The 22,192-nt window shown below is 49.7% G+C and overlaps 1 protein-coding gene across 4 annotated transcripts in view; it reads left to right on the top strand.

Annotated features, from left to right (window-relative positions):
- Positions 1–22,192, top strand: part of ESRRB (estrogen related receptor beta) — a 105,713-nt gene that overhangs the window by 46,099 nt on the left and 37,422 nt on the right. Inside the window, exon 2 of one of the 4 annotated variants that reach the window (XM_033852564.1) lies at positions 7,935–8,344. In XM_033852564.1, coding sequence (XP_033708455.1) covers positions 7,935–8,344 — 410 coding nt within the window. Of the gene's footprint in view, positions 1–7,934; positions 8,345–22,192 lie in introns of those variants that run through there. The other 3 variants (XM_033852567.1, XM_033852566.1, XM_073799919.1) reach the window with 3 other exon arrangements.

The raw sequence follows: 22,192 nt of genomic DNA, 5'->3' as shown, positions 1-22,192 counted from the left end.
ATTGGTCTCCCCAGAGGGGGCCCCTCTTTCTAATCCACACACAGCCACAGAATGAGCCAGCAGCGGCTGCCCATTGTGGACCAGAGCTTTGCCGGGGGACTGGGCCCTCCCAGCTGTCCCTTGGCAGCCACTTTGCTTCCAGTGGCCTCCTCCTGCTTTGGCGAGCCTCTCACTTCTCATGATGATGGATGCAGCCTGGGACATCATGGATAAAAAGCCCCGATTGAAAGGCACTAATTACCCATCATTATTTTCCATGCCGTAATTTGTATGGAACGAGATTTCAATCAGTTGTCTGGGATCAACCTGGTTTTGACTAATCTTTCTAACGACAAGATGCTTAATTACAGATTTTTGCCTGAGTTCTGGCGTACAGGGGGAGGCAGCTCTCACTGAAGCCAGTTTGCTATCAGGTCATTTTGTAGTCTTAAGTCCCAGAGGGTCCCCTAGGGGACAGAGAGAAAGAAAGAATGAGGAAAGTATTCCTGAGGAGACCAGACAAAATCGAACCAGCACAGGACCGGTGCTGTGGTAGTGACGTGGTGATGGAGGGTAGCAGGTGGGCTGAGTCAACCTGCTCCCCTGCGCAGGTCACCTACCCACCGTGTCTCTACACCCCTAGCCAGCCCCCAGCCAGCCCCCAGCCAGCCTGGCTCTCTAGTTAGTGTCTCTCAGTGAGTCATGACTTCTAGGGCCTTCAGCTCCTCATCTGAAAGCCATCCAGGCCAGGCAGGAGAATCTCTGAGCACTTACGATTCACTGACTCCCTCTGTGCTCTGTCTGTCCAGAAAAATAGATCCACTGATGAAAGATACTCATTGCAGGATTTCACAAGGAGTGATAAAAACACTGTTTATTAAAACAGGTGATTCAGACCACTCCGAGGGAAGGTCAATTTGAATTAAAGAAATATCTGAGTTTAAGGAAAGAATATATAACAAATAGATGCATGGAATTGGATTAATTATAATCCTTGGTTAGTAATACTTTTCATCACTGGCTTCCCATTCCCACTCCTTCCTTCCCCCTCCCTTCCCTTCCTCCTTCCCTCCTCTCTTCCCTCCCTCCCGTGTAATAAGTACCGGTGGATCCGTGTCCCAACAGGAATACCGGGACCTTGTCAATTTAGCCATATGGTCCCCCCCCCCATCCTATACGTCCATTAAAGGCCCATTGTGCATTGTCTAATAATATTTTTAAAGGAAGTTTAGCTCTGTTACTTTCAGGTGCCTGAGGGGCTGATTCATAACAAAGCCTTGCTGGAGGGTCTGAAGGTCTGCTTTAATGAATAGCTCAGTGGCCCCTGGTTAGCAAACTAATCATGGAAATGTACCTAAGAGTTTCTCAAGTGTACGGAACCATTTTTCTTCGGTAGAGTGGATTCCCATTTCAGGCTTATTTATCCTCTTAATTCACCTAACCTGCTACTTTCTTTCCTGGTAAATGGCAGGTTCCTTGTGGAATTATTATACTTGGCCGAGCGAAGAGCTTTGCTAGGTTTAACCACAGGCTGCCGCCAGCTGCTGGATTTTCTGGAAGGGGCTTCCTGGGAGAATCACAACAGCAGCCACTGTCCCCTGAGAGCTTGCTGGGCTCTAGCACGTTCTAAACGTTTTGCCTGCATTAGCCCCTGCTCGCCCAGAACAACCCTAGGAAGGAGGTGCTGTGGTGGAGCCCATTTTACAGATGAGGACCCTGAGGCCCAGAGAGGGTGACCTGTTTAACGCAAAGTCAGCAGCTACTGTGAACTGCGGTGCTCATCTGACGTCAGAGTGATGGCTCTTAACCATTAAGTGACTCAGTGGCTTGTTTCTGCTGTTACAGGGGCAACCCCAGCACAGAGCCAAAAGGCGGCTGTGAGGGCGGCCCCTCGGCATGTGATCCGGCTTCTGGCGTGTTGTAGGGTGGACTCTACTCAGTAGATGACAACAAGCCAGGCCCTAATCAGACCATCACATCCCTCTTCCCTCCAGGAGCCTCTGTTCCTCCAGAAGCTTCTCTTCTGCTGCCTGCCCACCAGTAGGTAGCCTTGAGGGGGGTAGGTCCCTGGGATTCCAGCTCAGATTTTTATTTTTAAAATTTTTTATTTTTATTTCTTTTTATTAAAAAAAATGTATTGCAGTATAGTTGTTCCAACCTAAAGATTTATGACTGTCTCTTGCTGATATCCTGGAGTTTCTCTTCCTCTAGAGGTCCGTGGCTAAATAGCTGAAGAGTTTGGGTTTCCTTCAGAACTTCCAAGATTCTGTTGTATTTGGAAAAACTTCAACCCACTTCACTGTCCAGCAAGGTGATGTCCAGCAGAGGCAGAGAGTCCCCAGTAAGCTCAGGCGTCCCTGGAGGTCAGGCCGCTCTGGGGTAAGGGTCCCACACTGGACACTAAGAGGGGCAGGCCTAGGTGGGGGAGGGGACCCACATTAATCAGATGGTGGTGACATTGAGGCCAGGGCAGCTCTGGCTGTGCTCCTGTTACGAGATGGATCAGAGGGAAAATGATGCCTCGAGGGGCTTCGACCACTGACTACTGCTCTTTCACAGGCGGCTCAGATGGGGCAGCGGTCCCCTCCTGTAAAGTCAATAGTCATCGACCAGTTGGGAACTGGGACCCAGCCAACCACAGATGATGGACTCGACATGACCCTCTCCTCCCCAGAGCGCAAGTGTTAGCCACCTCCCCTTCACCCCTAGGCTGTGCTTTCCCTGCTGCCCATCCTAGCCACCTACCCAGTGGCCACATCCTCCTGGGCCTTGGCATCCAGGCTCCACCTCTGAGATCTTCCCTGACCCAATCTCCCATCCTTGCAGCTGTCCTGCTCCTTCCTCCTGCCGTACCTCAGCCTCCCCCGCCTGGAAACCCCCATGCTCTCGGGCGCTCCGTTTTCTCCCAATTCCTCTCTTTGTGACATCACTCTAGCCCCAAACTACACCATGTGCCCACGCTTCAGCTCCTGGGCCCTGTGCCTACCCCTTTCCCGCCAACGTCCAAGTCAGTGGTTCTCAACTGGCGGCGATTTTGCCCCCCGGGGAGCATCTGGCAGTGTCTGGAGAAGGTTTGGCTTGTCATATCTGGGGCTGGGGGTGCTACTGGCTTCTAGTGGGTAAAGGGCGGGGGTGCTGCTAAACGTCCTGCAGCGCACAGGATGGCCCACAGTGAAGAATCACTGGCCCCAAATGTCAGCAGTGCCCGGGCTGAGAAACGCAGATCAAAGCTCCCCTGTGTTGCTGGCCCTGCAGAGTGAGTTAAGGGGCCTGGTAAAGCTTTATGCCCCTGATTTGTATTCTCTCCTCCTCCCACAGTTGCTGTTGCAAACGTTCTTCCTTTTCCTGGATCTCCTGACCTCACCTCCCATTTCACAGAATGAGGAGAGGCCACGTGGGGGGCAAGGGAGGCCACCTCCAAACTTCCCCTCTGCACAGCCAACCCTCCCTCCCCCTCTTACTGCTTTGGCTCGTTTCTCTTCTCTTCCAGGGCATCCAGATACCTTGCAAACTCCCACCAGGTCCCCTGACTGCATGTGTTATTCCTGTAGGATTCAAACTTGACTCCCCTAAGATTCACATCTGGGGTGCTGAAAGCAAAGCAATAAGCAAAACCAAAAATGCAGGGGCTTCCCTGGTGGCGCAGTGGTTAAGAATCCGCCTGCCAATGCAGGGGACACGGGTTCAAGCCCTGGTCCGGGAAGATCCCCCAGGCCGTGGAGCAACTAAGCCTGTGCGCCACAACTACTGAGCCTGCACTCTAGAGCTCACAAGCCACAACTACTGAAGCCCACGCGCCTAGAGCCCGTGCTCCTCAACAAGAGAAGCCACCGCAATGAGAAGCCCATGCACAGCAATGAAGACCCAACACAGCCTAAAATAAATAAATTAAAAAGATTTTTTTAAATGCAGATTTCTGGGCCCCTCCTGCAGGGCTGAGTGTCCAGAATATGACTGGGGTGAGGTTGGGTCCAGGAAGCTACCTGTTCAACCAGCACGTTTGCTGACTCTGATGAAGATTGGACTGGAATTTGAGAAAAATCTTTTGTGATTGCAATCTTTCCATCTTGATTCGCTCTTTACCATTAGCATGTAACATGGAGTCACCATAGAATTCATTGCCTCCTCTGGGGAGTAATGGGGAGCGATGGATAATTATACGGGGTCAGTAGGTGGGATCACGATTGCCCAGGGCAAACTGGAAAGTAATTTTTAAATTCCTTACATTCTTGACACACCCCCTCCTCATCAAAGAGGCTGATAAATTACGGACAATAACAACAAAAACATTCCTTCCCTGCCGCCACCGCCCCTAAGTTCAAGGGGATGGTGCTGCCTACAGGTGAGCAAGGAGGACGCCACCCCTACTCCCTCCTCTGCCCGGCTCGGCCAGACATGGCCAAACTCCCTGAAAGGATTGTCTGCTGTTCAATGCCTCCTGCAGACCCGGCCCTGTGGCTCCCATCCCCCCATGCGTGATACTGCTCTGACCAGCCACATCCTGACTGTTCACTGCAGGGGACACTGCACTCCTGACTTCACCTGACTTTGTGGCTGCACGTGACGTGCCGCCACCTCCCTCGCGATGGCTCTCCTCACTGCATGTCCACGGCTCTCTCTCGTCTCCTCCAGCTCCTCTGGCCACTTCTTCTCTGCCCTCTTCTTGGACTTCTTTCCCTCTGTCCTTCCTTTAAATTTTGCTTTTGAGTAAAGGAACAATGTCCAGGAGGTCAAGGATGGGTGGAGGGAGGGGTAGGTTTCCTGGAGGGGAAATGAAGGCAAATATGAATAAATGAGTGAATGAATGAAGTCAGACCAAAGGGGCATGGCGGGGGGGCGGAGGGAGCCCTGTCGGTGTCGTGTTCCACACCCCCAGCCCCTGCCTTGCTGGCGCTCTGCACACGTGTGTTTCTTTTGTGTCCGTTCTTCCGGGTGAGAGGATGAGCTTCTTGACATCATGGGCTGCGCTGGTCACGTCCTGCTGTCTGGCCAGCACTTGGCACATGGTAGGTGCCCGAAGTACTTGTTGACTCACCCTGGAAAAGACATTCTAGGGGCCAAAATAATGGTCACAGAAGTGAGACACCTGCAGGGATGAAATCATCAGACCCTCCTCAGCTGGGGCTCAGGCACTAAACCAGTAGGTGGATTTCTGTGCCAACGCTGAGGCCAGGGTCAAGTTTACTTCCTTCTCAGTCCTAGAGTCTCTGACCAGGGCCTGGGGGCAGCGGTCACTAAAGAAGGCTTTGAACCAATAAGGAGAGAGGCAGGAGGGGAGACCTGTGGCTTAGGGTATGAAACCACTGCCTGCCCTGAGTGTCCTTCAGGGCTGGCTGAGCCGTGAGTCTGGGGAAGACAGCTGGGGAAACTGTGTCCTGCTGTCCACCAGGCATGGCTGTAGGTCTCCCCAGCTGCGTCTCTCAGGGCACAAGCTTCTCATCCGTCCAAGGGACAGATCTGAAGCGGGTGGCATATAACACGTGCTCACTAAATAGCAGATGCTATCATTACTGCTTACATCAAGTGTATCTCCTGAAATCTCAGGGGCACTCACAGCCTGGGAGAGGAGTGGGATGGGGGGCTTGGGTCTGGGAGCTGCCTTGTCCTGCAGTGTTTGTCACAGTGGGCCTGGGATGTTCCTGGGCACTGCAGAGCCTAAAGCAGCAGGAGGAGGGGATTACAAATGTAAGAGCACCTGGTCTGCTCTCCCTGCAGGCCCAGCACAAGGCACTGTGGGGAGTTAACCCACAGGTGCATTTGTGTTTCTCAGGCCAATGGCATTTCCTGAGAACACACCAGGGAGCCTCTGGTGGATGGAGGGGGTGGCAGGTAGCCTTGTGGAGGCTGGGGACATGACAGGGCACCAGCCAGAGATGTAAAAAAAAAAAAAACCACCAGAGAAGACTTTCAGTGTGGTACCCTCTGCCAATGTAAGGGATGGGCTAGTAGGAGAGGTATCTCAGAAGACTCAGGAATATTCAGTTTGGAACAGAACAGACCTGGGAGCCTCTATCTTCAAACACTACATTCCAGTAGATAATAAACTTCTTGACAGTAGGATCCTTATAGGTATCTTCTATCTTTTTATCAGAAGCAGCTCCCAGCTTCTGATTAGAACTGTCTGCGGGGCAATGTGTTCCCTGCCTCCGGACATGTTCAAGTGTAGATGGATGGGACAGTGCCCTGGGAGGGGTATTGACTATGAAATCACTGGTGGGACCAGGGACAGTGGAGGCCCCTCCCCATCATAAGATTGCTTTTGGCGGTGCAAGTGTGTGGCCAAGGTTTTCTTGGGAGGGTGGGCTTTGTGGGTGTGGTAAGACAGGCCTTTCCCCACATGGTGAATAATCCTTTCCCCAGTGATCTGCTCAGAAAACAGGGGCTACCTCTGAGCATCGTTGGACTGTGGCTGCTTCCCCAGTGGGCCCTCCAGCACTGGGACACTCCCTCCCTCCCCACTGGGGCCATCTTTCGATGAATGGGGCTGCACTGCCACCCTCTCCAGCCCTTTTCGTTCTCCAGGACACTTCCCTCTCTTTTTTTTTTTTTTTTAAAGAATCAATTTTATTTATTTATTTATTTTTGGTTGTGTTGGGTCTTCGTTGCTGCACGCGGGCTTTCTCTAGTTGTGGCAAGTGGGGGCTACTCTTCGTTGCGGTGCGCGGGCTTCTCATCGCGGTGGCTTCTCGTTGCAGAGCACGGGCTCTAGCCGCGTGGGCTTCAGTAGTTGCGGCACGCAGGCTCAGTAGTTGTGGCTCCCAGACTCTAGAGCGCAGGCTCAGTAGTTGCGGCGCACGGGCTTAGTTGCTCCGCAGCATGTGGGATCTTCCCAGACCAGGGATCGAACCTTTGCAGGACCCTTCCCTATTAACTTTCACCTGCTCCTTAGGCATCCGCCTTGGCCTCCTCTTTACCTCCACCCAGCCAGGCCAGGACATGGACAGATGAACCCTGACCCAGCCTCCCGACTCCAGGGCCTGGCTGGCCCAGAGCTCTTGGGCATGGACTGCAGCTGGGCTTTCCTGAATGCATTTCCCGGCCCTTCCCTCTCCTTGCTCACGTGGGAGAGAAGCCCCTCCCCTCATCCTGGGAGCTAGGATGTGTGAGGGTCGCACTTTGCCTTCTTACCCTCTCAGCATGGTTCTGGGAGGAGGGCTTTTCGTTTTGGGAACTGTCTTATGACCCTTCCTCGTGATCCTGCCTCACTGTTAACGCTCCCTTGACTCTACAGTGAGGCAGGGACCTTAGAGGTTGAAGTTTGAGTTAAGAAACAGCTGGGGGATGCGCGGAGTTGGGGTTGGAAGGCCTCCTCATGCTGCATGATTGAGGCACAGTCTCTTGAGGGGGAGGCCAGCCTGATCAGGGCTATGAAGAGGAATGAAAGAGGGGGCCTGGGGGCCACCCACCAGATGTGCCCTGGGCCAGAGGCAAAACCCGGAGGGCAGCCAGTTGGGCGGACGCCTTGGCCACAAGCCCTGCCTCTTGCCCTGGCCAGGTGGCTTGGCGTCTCTGGTCCCAATCTCAGTGATGGTGGCATTTGTGGGAAGCTCCAAGCTCGGGCTTACCTGCTGCCCCCGGGGCTCAGGTGAAGTGGGTCATCAGGTCATTGTAATAATTCATCAGGCTGAATTATTACCACTTTTGTCACCCTCAGACCAGCAATTTGCAAAGGACTGGGGGGCCTCATCTGAAGTTTATTGATCGATCAAAATGTAGTTTTTGTTTGGAGGACTCAGAAGGTTCTGGTGGGTAATGCCAGAAACTTGCTCTGGGCTGTGCCGTTTTTCAGCCCAATTGACCTTCTCGGCCAGCATTTTATCTCACCGATGCCTTAATGTAGGGCCCCTCCCAGCCACCCCGCCCACCCGGTGCCCGGAGCCCAAAGCTAATTCCTGGGGACAGCGTCACACCCACCGCACCCTCTCCGAGCTGACTCCTGCGCTCTGTGTCCCCAGGCTGCTGAACAGGATGTCCGCAGACGACCGGCACCTGGTCTCCAGCTGCGGCTCCTTCATCAAGACCGAGCCATCCAGCCCGTCCTCGGGCATCGATGCCCTCAGCCACCACAGCCCCAGCGGCTCGTCCGACGCCAGCGGCGGCTTCGGCCTGGCCCTGGGCGCCCACGCCAACGGTCTGGACTCGCCGCCCATGTTCGCGGGCGCCGGGCTGGGAGGCACCCCCTGCCGCAAGGGCTACGAGGACTGTGCCGGCGGCATCATGGAGGATTCGGCCATCAAGTGCGAGTACATGCTCAACGCCATCCCCAAGCGCCTGTGCCTCGTGTGCGGGGACATCGCCTCCGGCTACCACTACGGTGTGGCCTCCTGCGAGGCCTGCAAGGCTTTCTTCAAGAGGACCATCCAAGGTGCGTGGCAGCAGGGTGGGCCCAGGCGGGGTGCGGGCCCGGCAGGGAACCGCGAGCTGCCAGCTTGGGTCTGGGAGCCACTGGAGCCCAGGTTCTGGAGGCTCCCTTCTCTGTATCCCAGGTTTTCTCATTTTGGGATTCTGGACAAGGGTTCTAAGTCCCAGGCTTTTGTTGAAATGGCATGCACCCCCATAGGGAGCCCCAGAAGACCCAAAGAAAATCCACACAAATGCCTTAGCACAGGTGTCTCTCTCGCTAGGATGGGGAACGCTGTCAAATGAGTGTCCCTAGAAAGCTGAATGTTTTGGAGAAAAAGCCCTCTTTGCCCTGCAACTCCAGACCTCTTGAACTGTAATGGGTCTCTCCTTTTGGTTTTATCTTTTTTAATTGCACAAATGGAATGTGACTATTTTCTTCATCGTGAAACGGTCAGGGCCACAGAGCAAGGGAAATCTCCCCCTGACTACTCATCCTGTCCCATCCCCGTGGGGCCGCTCTTTGAGGGCATGTGCATATCAGCTGAGTCATGTTCCAAAGGCCATGCGGTGGCTGTCTCTCTCGGTGGGTACTCACTCTGAGGAAGTCAGTCCTGCGCAAATTGGGGATAACAATGGGTCCGCCCTCACAGGGCTGTTATGAAGGTCATGGCACAGGGTGCAGCGCAGAGGAATGGCTGGGCATGCCAGCCAAGATTCTTTCTACAGTAGGTCACGCGTGGGGCACTTGCTTCATGCGTTCCCTCCCGTCCAGCCTGACGCTAGGATAGACCAAAAGCCCTGCTCGTGGAGGTCACTGAGATGAGCAGATGCCGACCCCTGGGGACAGAAACTGCAAACCAGACTGGAGGAAACCCAGGGGTGCCAATCCTGTCCCCGTCCTGCCCGGCGATCCGAGGGTGTCCTCCCTTCCGCCACTCCCCTATTTCACTTTTGGAAGAGGCAGGCTGAGCTTCCCTGGGGTGATTCTTGGCCTGTTCATTCAGCGAATATTTGTTTCAATTTCTTGTGACGAGTTATTTACTAAACTAATTGAGGGCGCTAGGATTGGCTATGTTTCCAGTTCTATGTATTAGTTGAGATGGTGTGGTGTCCTGGCCAACCGCCAGGCGGGCTCCTGGGTCACACAGCTCCATCCCTTACCTTATAGCTCAATGCCTTTGGGGCCTGCCTCAGTTTCTCTCTCTGCTTCAGTTTGCTCTTGGGTAAGGTGGGATGATGTCATGCCTACCTCACATAGAGCTGCTAAAACAGGCTTAAGTGCATTAATGGCTATAAAGCACTCATACTTTTGTTTTGTGTGTGTGTGGTACGCGGGCCTCTCACTGTTGTGGCCTCTCCCGTTGCGGAGCACAGGCTCCGGACGCGCAGGCTCAGCAGCCATGGCTTACAGGCCTAGCCGCTCCGCGGCATGTGGGATCTTCCCGGACCGGGGCACGAACCCACATCCCCTGCATCGGCAGGCGGACTCTCAACCACTGCGCCACCAGGGAAGCCCTAAAGCACTCATACTTTTGCCTGGCACTTAGTAAGCGCTAAATAAATGTTTGCAATTATTATTTTCACTTTCGCAATATCACTTAGGACATATTAAGACAACAGACCAAGTTTGTTTTATCTTCCAGAGCAGGCCTTTGTAATTAACGTACATTTAAATGAAACAGTACGATCACTATTTTGACTTAACAGGATTTAAACTATTTTAGCTACTTTAGTTATAGATAAATTTATTCATTAAGTGAACACTTTAAAAAAATATAAACATGGTAAAAATTCAAACAGTACGAAGGAATAAGACAGTAAAGAGTAAGTTTTCCTAAAACCCTAGGCCCCAGTTCCCTAGACCTTTCCCCAAAGGAGTCATGATACCAACTTCTCTCAGCAAATATTGATTGAGCACTTTTGTATCAGGCACCGTGCTAGCCTTCAGCACAGTGAACGGATGCATCCTGGTCCCTGCCAGCTTCACATTCTCCAGTCTGGGAGGAGGCCCTGGAATCTCTAGATGTCAAAAGCACTGCATTAATTCTCAGTATCCTGCCTCAACCAGGGTTGAAAACCTCCAGTCCAATATCCAATCAGTATCATTGGATATTTGACAAATAAACATGAGATGTTTAAACCAATTTAAGCTACTGAAATAACAGTGTTTTTCTTTACAAATTGGGAAGTGATCTTGGTAAGATTGCCACCATTTTAGACTCTCGGAGGGCGGTTTTTGAAAAATTGCATTTTAAGAGACAGTTACATTTTCTTCTGTCCATATTCTTAAATGTGCTGGAGAGTTCTGGATTAAATTTTCTGAAAGCAGAGCCTGGTGTAGACTTAGGAACCTTACTACACCCTCAACAGCGGCCTGGGTGCTGACAACATCCTCTGCAAGTCAAGAGCCCACAGGAAGGGACTTCCCTTGCAGCGCAGTGGTTAAGAGTCCGCCTGCCAATGCAGGGGACACGGGTTCGAGCCCTGGTCTGGGAAGATCCCACATGCCGTGGAGCAACTAAGCCCGTGCGTCACAGCTACTGAGCCTGCACTCTAGAGCCCGCGAGCCACAACTACTGAGCCCACATGCCACAACTACTGAAGCCCGCGTGCCTAGAGCCCGTGCTCCGCAACAAGAGAAGCCACCGCAATGAGACGCCCACGCACCGCAACCAAGAGTAGCCCCCGCTCGCCGCAGCTCGAGAAAGCCCGCGCACAGCAACAAAGATCCAACACAGCCAAAAAAAATTTTTTTAAATAAATAAATAAAGAGCCCAGAGGAAGGATTTGTAAATAGTCTTAGTTATTTGCTACCACGTAAAGGATAAAGATCTCTTCCTAGAAGTCCAAAGACAAACAGCAGGCTTTATTGCGATCAGAACTGAAGTACTCTCGTTTCTTTGTCACAAGAAGAGTTACTCATTTCCAACCAGAAAGGTCTCTATCTGAAACAGGGACCAGTGAACTCTAAGGCTGACGGATTGCTCTGGTTATCTTATCAATTCTTTGGTTTTCTTCTAACAAAGATTTTGATTTTGTTGTTTCTGAGCATAATAGTTGTAGGAAATTTGGAAAAATGGGGAAAATATAAAGAGGAAACAAATGATCTACAATTGGACAACCCCAGAGTCAGTTTAGTACCAAGAGAGAATTAATTTAGTCCCTGCCCTGAGTAAGGTGCTTCAGGGAGAGAAAGAGACAGGGTACCTGCCCTCAAGAAGCTGGAATCTGAGGCTTAGAGCACACGAGGCTGCAGGCAGAGCCTTAGCCCAGCCAGGGCAGTCTTCTAAGCACCTCCCCAATTAAGGAGGGTACGGAGGCCATCTTTAAAAAGGCCTTTAGTCACAGAATGATCCATTCGCAAAGTAAACGCCTGGACAGCTCTGAAAATCATGCTAGCTCACAACCCCCCCTTCCCTCCTTAGATCCCTTCCATCTGCCCAATTCGGTGGTTACGTCAACATGGGAAGAAATTTATGGAAACAAAGAAGTCACGATAGACTTAGGGAGAAAGCCCTCAGACCGCCATTCCTTGCCTACAAATATTTATCGAGCACTCAGTGTGTGCTTGTCTGTGCCGGGGGCTAGCGCTGTGTGGATGGGGGAGGGGATGGGAGTGGTGGGCAAAGTACAGTTTGCCGGCGGCTTCTTGCTTTTGTAAATCAAGTTGTATTAGAACAGGGCCACACCTATTTGTTTACATATTGTCTGTTTTGGTGCTTTGGTGGAGTAGTTGTCAGAGACCTGGCCACACGCAGAAAGCATTGACACTTTCTGGCTTTTTACAGTAAAAACTTGTAACCCCCGCCCTGCACTTCAGCACTGAACAGGTAGATGCAGCCCACTAGCCCTCAATGCCTAGTAATGCATGTTAAGTGTTCATTACACTTTGCCCATTTCTATGCCGTCAGTGCTGGGGCTTATGTCACTCACCCAGAGTAGATGAGCTCGGAGATAGACAAAAAGGCACAGTCCTGAAGGGACAGAAAGGCTCCATGGCAAAGGAACCACCCTCAACCTGATTGAATTTACTAGCATATCTATGGAAAAAAAAGAGGATGGATCAGCCCTGGAGGCACAGAAAAAGAAAGCTGACTTTGGCAAAGTCCCCGCCCGAGGTAAAGGGAGTCAGCCTGGGACAGCCTATTGTGATTAAACATTCAATGGATTTGATTAACATCTTTCTGATTACAATCTGGGTACCCTGTTGGTCTTCTGCTTGGAGCCACCTTGCTGGTTAGGCAGGATGCTGGCTGGGTAGATCAATTTCTTATCATACTTGAGTGTGGAGGCATCCCGGGCTTATACATCTGGTCCCTGAATTGGGGCAATGGGAGTCAGCCCCTGAGAGATGGAGCCCTTTTCTGTGGCTGACACAGTCAGGCTTCTGGATCATAGGGCTAAGCGCCAGCTTCTGGACTGGGACGCTGACCCACAGTAATGAAAACCTTTGTCATGAGTACCGCAGTGACGAGGGGGCCTTTCGGGGAGGCACCTGGGGGATCTTTGCTAAGCTATACCCCCAAACTCTGACCCTCTCTCAGCAGCCACCCTGCCTCCTCTCCTGTCCCATGGGGAAAGTGGAGGCCCTCAGATGGGCACTCCCTCAGCTTGTTGCCACCAGCCCTGCCCACTCTCGGCAGCATCTCTCATTCACTGATGGTACACGTCTTCATTGCTACCCACTCGTGCGGGGAGAGGTGGCTCCCACCCCAGGCTCAGCTTTTCTCAGGCTTGGAATCCATCTCCTGACCACTTCCCAGAGACCTTCCTACCCATTATCTCCTCTCTTTCATCATCTCACTCCCTATGGGCTCCTTTCCATCAGCATTTAAATACTGTTAGTATCTCCAGTCTTAAAAGAAAGTCCCTTCTGGGACTTCCCTGGAGGTCCTGTGGTTAAGACTCTGTGCTTCCACTGCAGGGGCCATGGGTTTGATCCCTGTTTGGGGAACTAAGATCCTGCAAGCTGCGTGGCCAAAAACAAAACAAAACCCACAACAATATGCCCTTTTGTTAAACTTGCATATTTTCAGTCATATTATGTAAGACCATGTATTTTTTTTTTTTTTTTTTACAATATGTGGGCCTCTCACTTTTGTGGCCTCTCCCGTTGCGGAGCACAGGCTCTGGACGCGCAGGCTCAGCGGCCATGGCCCACGGGCCCAGCCACTCCGCGGCATGTGGGATCTTCCCGGACCGGGGCACGAACCCGCATCCCCTGCATCGGCAGGCGGACTCTCAACCACTGCGCCACCAGGGAAGCCCCATGTATTATTTTTTGAAAAACTTTTTCTTAACATTTTGGAAGGCAAGGTTTATCAAATGTTTCACATGACTCTTTGATGAAAGTGTCTTTGCCACTTTCCGCATCATTTGGTGCAGTGTTTCAGAGCACACCCCCTTCACTTCATCTTGGTTATGGGAGATAATATGAGCATGTATGTGCTGCTGTCCCTCAGATTTTTATTTTGAGCACTAAGTACATTTCCTAGACCATTAGGATAGTTCTTTTTTAGTTGTGTCAGTATTTTTTAATTGAAGTTTGATTAATTTACAGTGTCGTGTTAGTTTCAAGTGTACAGCAAAGTGATTCGGTTATACATACGTATGTGTGTGTGTATATATATATATTCTTTTTCAGATTCTTTTTCTTTATAGGTTATTACAAGATATTGAGTATAGTTCCCTGTGCTACACAGTAGATCTTTGTTGTTCACCTATTTTATATAGTTGGGTCAATTTATAGTCATGGTTTCCACAATATATCAGGTACCATACTGCTGCTTTTTTTTTTTTGCAGTACGCGGGCCTCTCACTGTTGTGGCCTCTCCCGTTGCGGAGCACAGGCTCCGGACGCGCAGGCTCACCGGCCATGGCTCATGGGCCCAGCCGCTCCGCGGCATGTGGGATCCTCCCGGACCGGGGCACGAACCCGTGTCCCCTGCATCAGCAGGCGGACTCTCAACCACTGCACCACCAGGGAAGCCCCTATACTGCTTTTGACTCTCAGTGTTTGTTAATTATGGTTCATATCCCCAGCAATAACTAAATTTGGGCTAAATTTCTTTCTGCCTTTGTTACTGATTCAGTCCGGTGACGAGCCTTGATTGGGGTCTTCTCAGGGCACTGAGTCTCCCCAAAAGGCAGTTGTTCAATATGAAGGGACTGACACAGCACCTCTGATAAGAGACTTCACAAAGACGCAGATATTAAGCAACTTCCTCTTCCTTCTTTCTTTTTTTTAAAATTAATTAATTCATTCATTTTTGGCTGCGTTGGGTCTTCGTTGCTGTGCGCAGGCTTTCTCTAGTTGTGGCGAGCGGGGCTACTCTTCGTTGCAGTGCGCGGGCTTCTCATTGCGGTGGCTTCTCTTGTTGTGGAGCACGGGCTCTAGATGCGCAGGCTTCAGTAGTTGTGGCTCACAGGTTTAGTTGCTCCACGGCATGTGGGATCTTCCCAGACCAGGGCTCGAACCCGTGTCCCCTGCATTGGCAGGCAGATTCTTAACTGTGCCACCAGGGAAGCACTTCCTCTTTTCTAAAGGACAGTGTTGGGGGAAAACTCCTGCCTTACATCTGAGCTTAGGAAGCACTTGTTCAGTTCTTTGGTGATACTTTACTGAGTCCCACCCATTGTGCTGGGAGCTGAAGACAGAACAATGGGCCCTACTCTGTGGTCTTATATTCTCGGGGGTAAGGCAGACAGTATATACGGTAACAAAGAGGCATAATGACAGACCCAGGTGAGTACTGTGAAAGAGAAAAACCAGTGATGGGAGCAAAGGTGGCTGAGAGAGGGGGTCTAATTTAGTCTGAGGATTAGGTAAGGCCGTGCTAAGAAGGCGACTTTCAAGGTAAGGGGAAGTTCAGGCGTTCCAGGCAGGGGAAACAGCGGATCTGTTTCAGGACCAGAAGGAGGACCATTGTGGCTGTTATGAGTGAGTAAAGGCCAAGTGGAAGGAGACGGGGCTGAGAGGCTGATAAAACTCAGGCCGTGGTGAGTGCAGCACTTGGATTTTCTTCTAGGTGGGATGGAAGCTGTTGACAACACATGCTGCGTGGCCATGAGGGGCTGTGCAGAGGGTAAAACTGCTCCGTCCCCTTCCCTGTGTTCCCAGGGCAAGTGGCCAACTTTGCAGGTCACCAGGAGGCCCCTTGAGTAGCTCCTTAAGATGAGGAGGAACAAGCAAGAACGAGGCCCTGGCACCAAACTCCCTCTGTTCACATGGGGCCCCGATGCAGGCTTGGAAGGAAACTCCCCAGGGAGAGGGGCGGGGGGATGATTGATGGCTTATCCTGCCTTGGACCACCTCCAGGCCTTTTGTCCTGGTGAATGAGGCCTGGGATCCCAGGGGACAGAGACTATGACAGGGATGCAGAGACAAGCCAGGAGTAAGTGGGAGCCTGGAGTGGAGTGCTGTCCCAGCCCTGCCACTCGCCAGCCAGCTGACCTTGAGCAGGGCCTAGGATCCTCTGGCCTCAGTTTCCTCATCTGTACAAATGCATAAAAAGAGTCAATTAAACCCACAAAACATTGCTGTCTGCCGGGCACTGAGGCAATGAGAGGAAGAACAAATCACAGTTCCTCTTTTCAGAGGCACAGCCAGGGTGAAAGTCAGGTGAGACACAGCCAGACAGAGCAGGGAAGGCTTCCCAGAGGAAGGGACATTTAAGCTGGAGTGGAAAGTGAACATTCTTGGTAGAAAGAACAGCAGGAAGAGGCCCACAGGAGTTGAGTGTGCTCTGCTCAGCAAGAGGGGACCAGTGGTAGGTGAGGGGCTGGAACAGAAGCTGGGACCAGATGTCAAAGGTTTTCACAGGCCCTTGGTAGGAAAAGTATAGAGTAATATTTCTGCTTGGGCTGCTTCACCTGGCTTAGGATCCCAACTCTACAATTTCGTAGTTGTGTCAAGTTGGGCAAGTTACTTCGTTTCTCTGGTCCTTAATTTCCTTGTCAGTAAAAGGGGACTGATGGGGCTAATAAATAGTTCCCGCTCCCAGGATATTCTTGCAGAAATTAAATGAGACGTGAATGTAGAGTGTTTAGCTTAGTGCCTGGCCTATGATAACCATTAGATAAATAGGATTTGTTATTTGTTATTTATACTTGGCAACGAGAAGCCATTGAAGATTTTTGAGCAGGGAATTAATCACATCTCCTTTTAGCAAGATAATTCCGGCAGTGATAGGGAAGATGGGCTGGAAATGGGAGAGTCTAGGGGCCAGCAGACTAGGCGGCGATTTTAACAGTCTAGTTCAGAGATCTAGTTAACAGTCCACTTAGAAGTATCCAAACCCCAACAGTGGCAGAAGGGTTAAAAGGAGAGGTTAGGATTTTGAAAGTGATTTCAGTATAAAAAAATAGTAACTGGATTGTGAGACTGGCTCTTAGATGTCTAATTTAGGCTACTAGAGGATGGTCAGGCCATTGGCGGGGGAGAAACCTAGAAAGAATAATTTTGCTGGTGGAAGGGGGGTGGGCAGGGAGGAGAGGTTGGGATAATGGATGAAGTCTGAGGCATGTTGAGTTTGATCAGTTCACAGGCCTTAACCTGGGCAGTGGGAAATGCAGGGCTAGACCCCAAGAGTAAAATCCGAGTGGGCTTTTGGGTCTAATGAGATCCTCTAGGGCAGGGGTTCTCAAAGTATGGTCCCCACACCTCAGCACAGGCTTCACTAGGGGGCCGGTTAGAAATGCAGATTTCAGGCCTGCAGAATCTGAGGCTCTGAGTTAACAGGCCCTCTGGGAGAGCTTGTTCTAGGGAAAGCTGCTCTGAAGGAGAGGGTCAAGGGATAAGGCGCCAGGAGGAGGGACGCTGGTGAAAGGAAGGGGTCAGAGCCTTGAAAGGAGACTGAGAAATACCATATTTTGTCAGTTCTAAGATTCACATTTCCCCCGTGTAACATCTCTGAATTGGGCCGATTACTGTCTGCTAGGTGACAGATGTATGTGGTTGTCACTGCCCTCACAAGCACATTAAAACTTGCAGAAAGGGGCCAGTGACCTGGAAGGAAACCCCTATGAGAACAAGGGACATTCAAGAAGCACAGCGTCCTCAGCTCCTTTGTCAGCAAAGAGGACCGATCTGTGGAAAAACACAAAGACAATGACTTTGATCAAAAAGGATTAAGAAGAGTCACACTCTGAGAAATTTTAGCAATATCTTCAATTTATTTTTCTTATGTTTTCCCTTTCATGTATCCACAAGAATGCTGTATGATCAAATCTGTATCTATCAATAAGTCTCAAAGAGCTCTTTTAATAAGAAAAAAAAAAGAGAAAATGCTAGTGGCGAGGAAGCACAAGCCGTACTTTGATTGGCAGATGTTTTTCCTCTCTTTCTTGGTGGTATATAAAATAATGGTGCAATCTTACCATCAAAAGCATCTTAGATTCTATGCAATAAATATAGAAGCGATCAGAGACGTTACAAGAGTCCCTGGAGAGAAGGGAGATGAAATCTAACAGAGTGGGTTTTAAGAGGTGTGATGGGTGTCTGTTGCTTCCGGAAGGACCAGGATGGGGAAGGCCCAAGGGAGGGGATTGCACTTGACAACTGGAAGGTCATTGTTGAATTCTAGGTTTCTCTGGGTGGGCACTCTTGCTTTCAACTTATTTGCCTTGATCAACGGGTGCTTCAGGGGGCAGACACTGTACTTGAGATACAGAAATGAAAGACCTAACAATCTCTATCCCCAGTAAGCACGCAGTTCAGAAGGGAGGACAGCATGCAAAATCCTGATTATGAAACATTAAGCTAGTTGCTTTCAGTGTGTGTATGTGTGTGGCAGGCGGGGTGATGGATGAGGCCTCTGGGGGCAAACAGGAAGGGGCATGTAAGCCTACCTGGGACGGAAGGGAAGAGGGCGTCACTGAAAAGGCCACATGCGCGCCGAGGCTCCGAGGATGTGGAAGAGTTTGCCAGGAGGGGTTTCAGCTAGAGGGAGGCATGAGAGGGCCCAGAGGCGCCATGTGGTTTTCTGGAGCCTACAAACCGGGGGCCTAGGTGGAGGGAGATTACAGTGGACTGGTCAGAGGTGGCCAGATCGTAAAGGGCCCGATGTGCTTTTCCCTGGAGGTTAGATTTCATCTTTACACAATGAGCAAATTAATTTTAAATTAATTTTTAACTTTTACCAAAATAATGTATGCACATAGTTTAAAAAGACCCAAAGTATAACTCTTATAATGAAAAATAAGCGTCCCTGACCCTATCCATTCTCTCCCTCCGTGATCTAGAGTTAGCCATTTAAGAAAATCTTTCTTCTAGCCCTTTGTCTTCTTAATTACTACTATGATTTTACAGCTATACTTACTGACAGCAATTTTACATTATTTCTTGACTTCCTGTTATGGAAGATGAAGAGTTAGTTCCCATTATACAAACCATCCCAACACACATACATTTCCCGTCTTCCCATTGTCTGAATATGGTTATATCACAATTTTTGGTTAAATCTCTTTGTCTATTGCCAATTCCTCCTGGATATCCCCTTGACTTTTCTCCTGGTAGGATCCTCTGTCCTCTTCCTCTTTTTGGTCTTTCCCTTTGGGGTCAGGCGTGGAGGAGAAGCTCATGCTAGAAAGGCACAGGAGAGGTAAAATTGTTGACATCTTGGATGTGTGGAAATGTCTTTACTCAATCCTTCAACCCATACATTAGATGCTAGTTGAAAATAATTTCTCCCGAGAATTTGGACACCATTGCTGCTTTGTCTTCTAGCTTCTAGTGCTGCTGTCCAGAAGTTTAATTCATTCACTTAGAAAATGTATACTGAGGCCTAACTCTTTCCCAGACATGGTTCTAGGTGTTGGAAAACAGCAATGAACAAAGCAGATAATAAACAAGCTAAATAAACAAAAGTCAGGTGATGAGTGCTAAGAAGAAAAAAGAGTGGTGAGTATGTGCACTAGTTTTGTGTATCTGTGTGTGTACAGAGAGGGTTTTTTCCCTTATGGTTTGAGATATGGTGGCCAATCTTATTCTTGATCCTTTGTATTTGACTTTTTTTTTTTTTTTTTGCGGTACGTGGGCCTCTCACCGCTGCGGCCTCTCCAGCTGCGGAGCACAGGCTCCGGACGCTCAGGCTCAGCGGCCATGGCTCACGGGCCTAGCCGCTCCGTGGCACGCAGGATCCTCCCAGACCAGGGCATGAACCCACGCCCCCCGCATCAGCAGGCGGACCCCCAACCACTGCGCCACCAGGGAAGCCCTTGACTTGTTTTTAACACTCTTGCTGAAAGTTTTTAGGATCTTTTTTTGGTCTTCCATGATAAAAAACCTATGTTGTGTGTATAGGTCTTTATATTATTATTATTTTTTTTAGTACCTTCAGATACTTTTAAAAAAATTTATGTATTTTATTTATTTTTGGCTGCATTGGGTCTTCGTTGTTGCGCGTGAGCTTTCTCTAGTTGCGGTAAGCGGGGGCTACTCTTTATTGCAGCGGGCGGGCTTCTCATTGTGGTGGCTTCTCTTGTTGCAGAGCACAGGCCCTAGAGCACGCAGGCTTCAGTAGTTGTTGTGCACGGGCTTAGTTGCCCTGTAGCATGTGGGATCTTCCTGGACCAGGGCTCGAACTGTGTCCCCTGCATTGGCAGGCAGATTCTTAACCACTGCGCCACCAGGGAAGGCCCTATATTATTATTATTATTATATTTTTGTTTTGAGGTAATTGTAGATTCCCATGCAGTTATAAGAAATATTACAGAGAGATTCCATGTACATAGATCCCATACATTTCACCCAGCTTCCTTCAGTGGTAACATCTTACATAACAATGTAGCATATATAATATATGTAGCTATATGACATAACATATATGGGCTATATAACATGAGTATATATAGCAAGATACCACAACCAGGAAAATGGCATTGATATCCATCAGCCTTACTCAGATTTTACTAGTTGTACACTCTCATCTGTGTGTGTGTGTGTGTGTGTGTGTGTGTGTGTGTGTTAAGTTCTGTGCAGTTTTATCACTGCAAATTCCTGTGAGCACCACCACAGTCAAGATATAGAACGATTCCATCACACAGGATTCCTGGTGCTACCCTTTTACAGCCACACCACCTCCCTGTCTCTTCCCTCCCTGACCCTGGCAGCCACTGATCTGTTCTCCACCTCTATAATGCTGTCCAGGTCATTTTCATTCATTCTTCTGGACTCTCAGCAGGCCTTTTGACCTGGAAACTCATATTCTTCTGGTCTTAGACATCTTCGTCCCTCCCCTCTTCTCGCCTTCCCTTTCTCCCTTGGTGATAACTTCCTCTCCACTGTTTTCTCTTTCAAAAACTCCTCAGGGTTGGATATTGAGTTTCCAGGACCAATCTTCTAGTTCTTACCTCTTTTCTGGCTTATTGTCCATCTCTTTGATTTTTTGTTCTATTTTAGAGTAGCTGCTTAGTTGATTCTTTGGAATTTTTTTGTATTTTTAATTTCTATGAGCTCCATTAAAAAAATAATAAATTTATTTATTTATTTTTGGCTGCATTGGTCTTTGCTGCACACGGGCTTTCTCTAGTTGTGGTGAGCGGGGGCTACTCTTGGTTGAGGTGTGCGGGCTTCTCATTGCGGTGGCTTCTCTTGCTATGGAGCACGGGCTCTAGGTGCACGGGCTTCAGCAGTTGTGGCGTGCAGGCTTCAGTAGTTGTGGCTCGCAGGCTCTAGAGCACAGGCTCAGTAGTTGTGGCGCACGGGTTTATTTGCTCTGTGGCATGTGGGATCTTCCCGGACCGGGTCTCAAACCCATGTCTCCTGCATTGGCAGGTGGATTCTTAACCACTGCACCACCAGGGAAGTCCCTGAGCTCCATTTTATACTTTATTTTTATTGCATGCTGTTCTTGTTTCATGAATGCAGTATTTTTATCTTCTCAAGTCAACAGTATACTGAGTATTGCTTGTGGAGGTTCATTTCTCCTTCTTGCTTTGTCCTGGTTTCTTCCCACATAATGTTCCCCCTGTTTATCTTGGTTAGTTTTTATATTGAAGCTTTTCACAGATGTAGTGATAATCCTTGGCTGTCTTAAATGCAAACAGGGATAAAAAGCATAGAAAGAGCTTTCCTTTGGCTTATTTTTTATCTGCTGATTTTTTTTTTTTTAACATCTTTACTGGAGTATAACTGCTTTACAATGGTGTGTTAGCTTTTGCTTTATAACAAAGTGAATCAGCTATACATATACATACATCCCCATATCTCCTCCCTCTTGCGTCTCCCTCCCTCCCACCCTCCCTATCCCACCCCTCTAGGTGGTCACAAAGCACCGAGCTGATCTCCCTGTGCTACACGGCTGCTTCCCACTAGCTATCTATTTTACATTTGGTAGTATATATATGTCCATGCCACTCTCTCACTTCGTCCCAGCTTACCCTTCCCCCTCCCCCGTGTCATCAAGTCCATTCTCTACGTCTGTGTCTTTATTCCTGTCCTGCCCCTATACCTGCTGGTCTTTTCTCTGATGCCATTTGTTTTTCCAGAGAAGATTGCTACAAATTCCCATCTTCAGGCTAGGGGAGTAGGGAGTGGAGGGTGGGAGTGAGGGTGTGGAGTAGATGTCTGCCTGCTAGAATTTTGGGGGTGAGCTTGGGGAGTGGAGCTGGGCGGTCTCACTCTTTGGTGTGCAGTATTCGGAAACTTCAGCTTCCCGTCTGCCCTCAGCTAAGCCTGGGGCCCCTGAGTCCGGATTCACTTGCTTAGACTCTCCAGAGATGAAGTTGGCTTCTCTTGTGCAGGCTGTGGGGAGATCCTTGGAGGCCACCCGTAGTGGCAGCTAAGTACTCCTTAAATACAGACTTCCAGCAAATTCCCATTTTTACTCCCATACCTCACTCCATCTTCCACTGTGTCTTCAACACCTGA

The sequence above is a fragment of the Tursiops truncatus genome, chromosome 2, assembly GCF_011762595.2.
Source record: "Tursiops truncatus isolate mTurTru1 chromosome 2, mTurTru1.mat.Y, whole genome shotgun sequence".
NCBI lineage: Eukaryota > Metazoa > Chordata > Mammalia > Artiodactyla > Delphinidae > Tursiops > Tursiops truncatus.
This window is presented reverse-complemented; position numbering and strand designations above follow the sequence as displayed.